Source organism: Belonocnema kinseyi, chromosome 10 (genome assembly GCF_010883055.1).
Source record: "Belonocnema kinseyi isolate 2016_QV_RU_SX_M_011 chromosome 10, B_treatae_v1, whole genome shotgun sequence".
In the NCBI taxonomy this organism is placed as follows: Eukaryota; Metazoa; Arthropoda; class Insecta; order Hymenoptera; family Cynipidae; genus Belonocnema; species Belonocnema kinseyi.
The window spans coordinates 6,174,406-6,182,500 of NC_046666.1; the positions used below are offsets into that span (position 1 = coordinate 6,174,406).

The 8,095-nt window shown below is 28.3% G+C and overlaps 1 protein-coding gene across 1 annotated transcript; it reads left to right on the top strand.

Annotated features, from left to right (window-relative positions):
• Positions 1-6,166: 6,166 nt before the first annotated feature.
• Positions 6,167-7,197, top strand: LOC117182020. The gene is made up of 2 exons (XM_033375038.1): positions 6,167-7,136; positions 7,184-7,197. Exons 1-2 carry the CDS (start codon positions 6,167-6,169, stop codon positions 7,195-7,197), a joined length of 984 nt encoding a protein of 327 aa, XP_033230929.1.
• Positions 7,198-8,095: the final 898 nt, after the last annotated feature.

Consider the following 8,095-nt stretch of genomic DNA (forward strand, 5'->3'; position numbering starts at 1 on the left):
ACTCTTCTAACTAAACGTTTTACCTAATCCAAGCGTACACTTTCTTTGAGTTTAATATATTCTCTATTCACTCGTTCGCCTCAAGAATTTTTTTTCCATGTAGCATTCCTCTTTCCGAAGAGGTTTCCTCCATATCGTAGGTTCTTGAATCTTAAGGGTTTCCTTATTTCCTTCTCTGTCTTTCAATCGATTGAATGCCTTATAACAAGCACTGCAAATTTTGTGAGGAACCCAATTTTCACTTTGGTTTTGAACTTCCATACCAAAATAGCTTTTATAAATTGTTTTTATGTCATCGCTAATTACTCTTCGATTTTCTAAAACCTCAAATTTACCACATATGTAGCAAAATGCATCTGGATCACCCACACAATTATGCGCTATAGGAGAAGTGGATAAATTGGAATTAAAACAGCGCTTAGAAGACATGATCTGTTTTGCTTTGGGAGTTTATAGTAATAGTATAAGTACAGTATAGTAAACTAGTGATTTAAAAACACAAAAAAAAACTGACAATGGTTTTTAAAACTGTTCTGAAATCACATTAAGAAGCACGCTTAAAGAGATTGTCACCACTGTACTCTTTACTAACGTGAAGTTCGAGCGCGATCTTTCATTTGTTTGTTTCACAGTCATTTGTTTGAACGTGAAGTTCGAGCGGAATCTGTCATTTGTTTTGTTCGATTTTACCTCTATTTTTGCGTTTTTCGAAAAAATATAAACTAACACGGATATTTGGACCCCGGATTCGGATTCTAGCTATTTCAAAAATATTTCATTTGTATATTTTCAAAGAAAAAATATTTTATCTTTAAAATTCAATTCAAAACCTAGATGTCCTGATTTTTTACCGCTGTCCCCTTTTTCTAACATTTTTTTGTCGTGTCCTGATTTCTCATGTCCGAAAACGTAAAAATTGCAAGTTATGAGAAAGATTTAAAATAATTAACATATTGTAGATTTTATTTAACTATACAAAAACAACAATGTTAACCTCGAAAGACTTATTTGTATAACTTATAAAGTTAGAAATTGAACACACCATTTTATTTTGTTAAAAATTCAACAACTTTTTTTAAAAATAATCCATCTTTTTCATTCAAAAATTCACTATTTGGTCAAGCATTAACTTTTCATTAAAAATTTAACTGTTTTGTAGAAAATTCGTCTTTTTGGAATGAAAAAAGTTGAAATAACAACTAATATTTGAAAGAAATTTTTGGTTAACAATTCTTTATTTTGATTGAAAAAAAATGTTTTCCTGTTTGAAAATTGTAATATTTTGTTGAAAATTCACTTTAAATTGGCTGAAAGTTAATTTTTTAAACAAAATTTTAACTGTTCCATTTTCAGATGAAAATATATCTTTTTTAATTAAAAATTCACGTAATATTAATTAATTAGGCATTTTTCGACGGAAAAAATATTTTTTTTCGATGTTAATCTCTTTAATTAGGAACTTTTTGACGATTTTAACCAAATTCATAACTTTTTTTATTAATCTTAGAATTTTTTAACCAACTTAATTAACAAATGCATTATTCGGACATCTAAAAAAAAATTTCACCAATAAAAAAAAATTTTCCATCGACAGATGCCCTAATAATGCATTGTTTAAAAAATTATTAACTTGATCAAAAAATTGTTAATTTTGCTGAACTTATCATAAAGTTTCTATTTTAAAAAATTCACATAAAAAAACAAATTGTTCTCTCGAAAAATACCTAATTAATGCTTTTGTTCATTAAATTAGCTTGTAGTGTTAAGAATAATAATATCAAGAAGAAATTTCTTTACCATCATATTTTTGTATCCAGATTTCTTGCAAGCCAACTTAAAAAATCGTAAAATTATGGAAAAACGTAAAAAACATTTTTTTTTAAACAATAATTTGTTCAAAAATAATTCTTTTTAATATAATATTGGAACAACTTTGACTAATGTCATAAATAAATAAATAAACAAATAAAATGACTATGAAAAGTAGGCGATTTCAACAATGTTCCGGTTCTTGACAAGCGCCGTAAACGTCTAATAGAAAAATTGGCAATTTTGTCGACTTATTTGTTTATGTATATACAAAGTGAAATCCTAATTTGAAAATCAAGTTTTGTGGACTGTGGGTTATTTTTAACCAAGGAAATCATTTTTTCCCAATGTGCGTTGACTCGCTGATGTAAAATGATTAAATGTGCAGGTCATTTTTTCACAAAAAATAATTATTATAATATAAAGAGCATAAAGATATTAAGAATTATTTCAAGTTCATATTTCTGAAAAAGTGTATTTATTCCTCTAAGTTTAAAATCTATCATTGTTTTTGCTTCAAGGATTAAAATCAAATAATTATTTTAACTTTTACTTTATACGTCGTTTATGTGATTAAAGACTTAGTTTTGATAATTTTACGACCAATATTTATTGTAAACAATTAATTTATACATTTACTTATTCTAAAAAAGGGCGCCAACGGTAACCAATCTGGATGTTGACGCGACGCATGCGCAATCAGAAAAGATACAAGAATTGGGGTTGAATCATGTTGGGAGCATCGGTTCCTGCAGAGCTGCCAATTTAGCTTGTTGTTTACTTGTTTACAAGGTTTTTGATCATTTTAGTGCCTTTGGATATACATTTTACACAATTAAAACTGTGCATTTAGTTTTACGAAGTACTTAAAGTCAATGGTAAGAAATTATTTTATTTGGTGTAAGTACATGTATATTTGTCCTCTAAGACGGTTGAGACAGGCAATCAAATCTAACCTTAAAATCACTCACAAATTATTTATTCACTTGACGCGGTTAACTTTTTTAGATTCCATTCAACTTGAATTGTAATATCTCAGAACGTTCAAATAAATTTATAGGATGCTCTTAAAATTTTCAAACCACTTAATTGTTTCAACATTTTACAATGTAACATTTTTCTAATAGTTACGATCGTAACTACTAGGCAGTAGGGTGGTCCACAAATTTATACCTGTTGACATTTTGTTTACCAAACTTTACTGACGGTACAATAATTTTTAACAGAGTTTGATTTTTTTTAAAAACTGAAAAATACAATTCGAGGAATTGAAATTTATAAATTATAAAGCTCACAAATAACAAAATTATAGAATAATAAAATTCTTCAATTGAAAAATTGTAGAAAAACAAAATTCCCCAATAATAAAACTGTCATATTTTTTCATAATTACAAAAGCTATTAATTCTTTGAACGAAAATTAACGAAAATCAACAGTTCTTGTCACTATAAAAAAATGTATAACAATTGTTTATAAAAATAACATTTCGTTCCGGAGCAACAAAAATATGGTAGCTGGGAGTTTATCCTACTGTTGAATTTTTGGTTGGAAATTAATCTTTTTTTAGTTGAAAATTCATGTATTTTGTTGAAAATATAGCTATTTCAGTTACAAAGTCATCATTTTAGGTGAAAATTCATCTATTTCCTTTTAAACTCAACTATTCCAGTTAAAAATTTATCATTTTAGTTGAAAATTAATCTTTTTGGTTAAACTTCAAATATTCTGGCCAAATATTCATTATTTAAGTTAAAAACTATTCTTTTTGGTCAAAATAAAACTCTTTTAATTTTTTTAATTCTGTCAAATTTAAAACTTACCTTTTTAATTTATAATTCATCTATCCAAGTTAAAAATTAATCACTTTGGTTGAAAATATGTTTTTCATTTTTCGTGAAAATTATCTTTTTTGACTGAAAATTTTATTTTATTTATTTATTTTATATTCCACTTTCGGTTGAAAGCTGACCTTTTTTCGTTCAAAATTTGACGGTTTGGTTGAAAATTTATTATTTTAGTTGAATATTAAACTATTTGGTTGAGCATTCATGTATTTGGTTGAAAAATCGTCTTTTGTGGGTAAAAAATTAATCTTTTTGGTTGAAAATTGATTTTTCAGCTGAAAATTTAACTGATCTATTTTTGTTTGAAAGCTGATCTTTTTTAGTTGAAAATTCAACTTTTTGGTTGAAAATTGATATTTTTAGTTCAATATTCAACTATTTGGTTAAAAATTCATTTATCTTCTTGCAAATGCAATATTATGTTTGAAAATTAAACCGTACACTAGTGCGAATTGGGATTTCACGATTTCATCAGCTGATTTATAGATGAAAAACGATCGAAACATATAGATAAGCATATGATTTTAGGGTGATATAAATATTTTTTCAAATGGTTACCCATTTAATTTAAAATTTTGTAATTATGACAAAGAATAAGTATTTAATATGTAGCAATATTTCACTATTCATTTAAGACCAGTATATTGAAACCAAATAATTAAAAGTAAACAATTTGAAACTGAATTGTTTTACATAAAAAGCTTTGAATTTCTTAAATTGCTAAGACTTTTAAACTTTTAACGTTACAATTTTTGTTATTCTATTTAAACAATGTTTATTTTTTAAGTTAAATCGTTGAATTTTTATGTAGAAATAATAATTGAACACTTATTATTTGTAGAAAAAAATTGAGCCATGTTTAGAGATACTTACAAGTTTTGAAAAGATTGAAAATTAATTAAAAACTTGAAGTGATGTCAAGTAATTTAAACGAAGTGTGTGAACATTTTTTTTTTAGAACTTCTAAACATATTTGAAAATGAATAGCATTTTTTCTACAATTTTGGAAATCTTGTTCAAAATTCTAAATATCTCTTAAAATTACTCTAATTTTGTCTAAAAATAATAAGTGTTCAGTTGCTATTTTTTAAATCAAAATTTGAAGTAATTTTGTTTGAATTCGCAGGATTTTCTAGATGTTGTAGGACAAATTCAATTAATTTTAAAAGTTATTTAGAAGTTCTAGAAAAGATTCAAAAATAATTTTAAGTTTGAAAAAAATTAAAACAACTTCTAGATTTCTTAAGATTTTTAAATAAATTTTTAAAGCTATTCAAGGATACTTAACCCTTAAGTGCATTGTGATCTGCTAGCACCAGCTGCTGAAAGTGGAGGTAAAAAGATCATGGGGTATGTAACACCCACTGTGCACTTAGCGAGTGAAAAAGTAATTTTGGAGCAAATGTTGTTGAAATTTTATTGATTTGTGTTTACGTTCTAACGTAATTATATCATATGAAGTGAAATAATTTTTTTTTTAAATTATTTCCTAGTTTTTCCTTTGTAGATGGCTTATAACTTACGACAGCGCGGCATGCGAGAGCTGACGTATTGCATGTCAAAGTTCCTCAATTTTTATTATAATAAATCAATTTAAAAGCAAAAAATCTAATTCATCATTTTATAATAAAATTGACTTTTCAACTGTGCAAGTAAATATCTTTTTTGAAAGCACTCATTTTACAATATTTTTTTTATGAAAGTAGATTATTTCAAAAGTATAGTCATCAATTTTTAGGTTAAAATAATTGAAATTGCGTGAGTTATGAATTTTTAAGTAAAAAAGTCCATTTTTTCCATAATTTTTTTAACAAACTTCATACAAATAAATGGCTACAAAATCAACTCTACCTTATAAAAGATACCTTAAACTATATCGGATAATTTTATTATATCTTAATAATTTTATTATATCTGGGGTATTGAACACCCACGAGGCACTTTACCGTGATTTTTATCATGTATGCACTTTGAGGGTTAAACTATTTAAAATGCAAATCACTTAATTTCTAATTTAAGAACTTTTAGGAAGAAAAAAATTTTAACTTGTAATGTTTCTAGCCTAAAATAACTTACTAATATGATTTTGAGAATTTTTAAAGTTTATTGATTAATTCTTTAATTTAGAGTATTGAAAATGTAAACGTAGAATTATATTTTTGTAAGCTAATCTGCATTTTTGAATTCTACAATTTATGAATGTTAGCAATTATAAATTTTGCACTTTATCTGCATTTCATTCTTATAAATTATTGAACATTTGAATAAAATATTTTTGAATTGAAAAACTTTTAAACTTCAATTTTAAATGTTTAAGATTCAAGAGTTCCACTTTTAATGCTTTAATTTGTATTTTATTTTTTATTACTTTAAATGGAAAAATATTTACAATAGGGTTCGATTTAAAAAATTTTATTGACGGGGAAAAATGTTTACGAACCCGGAAATGACCGGGAATTTACGGTCACCCTGAAAATATAATTTCCAGGTAAAAAAAGAGTAACTACTGAAGATGTCGGAGCTTTCAAGCGATCAAAAACCCCCAACATGTTGCCCAAGAATGCTCTTAGTCTTCTACCCCAACGAATGTTTCATCTGCAAAGCTACATCTTCATTAAAAAGATGCAGTCGTTGCAATATGATTTCCTACTGTGGAAAAGAACACCAGATGCAGCACTGGAAATTTCACAAAGACATCTGCAAAGAAATCTTCAACATTCTTAAGGAAAAAGGACTCTCCCACATCTACGAGAATTTCCGGAACTCCAACTCACTGAAATGGCAAAAAGCGAAGAAAATAATGTCAGCTGAAGTGCAAAAACGACTAGAAAGACCCCTGGCTGATTACGAAAAACAGATGTTTAAATTTCCAAGAGCCTGTTTTGTCTGCCACGTTTCAACACAAGAAGCTCTCATCAACTGTCCTGAATGCACCAATGCCAATTTCTGCCAAAAACACCCAACTAGTCCTCTTCATGATCAACATTGTCCCCAAATTCAAGAATGCCACAAACTCGATTTAGCATTTTTAAAGGAAAACTTGCCCCTGGAATTTGAATTTTTGTGTGAATATATCATCGAAAACACGCCAGTTGTCAAAAATAAATCACAGAAGCTTCCCACGACTATGAAAGAATATCTAGAAAAGGTCAAACTTCCGGAGAAGGTGGGCGATGTAACGAAAATCCATCTGGGAGAATTCCTCTCTATTCCTCTCACAATCCTGAATGCTTTCCAGAAACAGCATCAGCCTTCAAAACTGGTGATTCATGTAGATGGCTTGATTCAGAAGTTGTCGCTTCCTCAAAGCTGGGAGATTCTTCTACATCTGATGCCGCACTTGAATAATCTGAAGATTGTCCTAACCGGCTACAGTGATAATTTGAACATAAAGTGGAAAGTTTGCGATAAGTGTCGGAAAAATAAAAAAAAACTGATGCTAAAACACGTGCCGCTTTCTTATGATCAGTATGAAAAGAGGAGTGAGTATGAGGAACCGAATCTTGTACTTTTGACGCATTTGGTTCAGCCAGAGGAGGATGAGATAGAGAAAAGGAATTGGAAGATGAGACTGCTGACCTGGGGACTGGTGGACTGTCCTCTGGTGATTCTTGGGGACACGGAAGATACGATAAACGCCGTTTCTGAATGTTTGAAATCTAGTTTCAAGGATATTATCATCTCGTATCAAGGACACAATGATTTTGGAAGTTCCAGACCAAATCGGAACTGGAAATCTGAAGGAATTATAAGGTAAGATCAAAGGTTGCTTGCATCAGCTTTTAAAATTAAAGATTTTAATTGAATATCATTAAAATCTTGCAAAATAATATTAAAGTTCCTTAGATCTTATAAAATTAGGGTGACGGCTTGACCGAGAATTTATTTCTGATGGTAGCAAAATTCAAGTTCTCATTATTATAATTTTTTTTAGTTAATTTAGAAAATTGATTTCTGCTTTATCTACAGTTGCAGAGCATATGAATGCATTTATTATGTTACGGATTTATTTACTATTTCACGGTTCATGAATCTTAGAGTTTTCAAGTTATCTAAGTTTACTCTAATTTAATTATAATTTATTATTCAGATGAAATACTGTAGTATATATGGGGCATTATTCCTCAACTGCCCCAACTCGAAAAGTCATGTTTTTCGATTGTCTCTAAATTCTGGGAATATGTTCGCCTACCCAACAGTAGTTAATCCACAAACTTATAGACCAGGATTACCAACCCTCCCCAAGTGAGGGGGGGGGGTTGAATTTTCAACCCCAATGCCTGCAGGGGTAGTTTCAAACGCCTGTAAATTCCTTTCTAATTACGCGATTTAAAATTTCTATGAGGGTTTTGGAAAGTGCTTTTTACAAGCTTTCATCCTATTTTATTATTTATAACAAAAAAAATTGTTTAAACAATTTTTTCAATAAATCAATTGTTTA

What these genes read in the sequence shown, in the direction of transcription:
- LOC117182020 (XM_033375038.1), top strand. Translation starts at nt 6,167, where the DNA reads ATGTCGGAGCTTTCAAGCGATCAAAAACCCCCAACATGTTGCCCAAGA.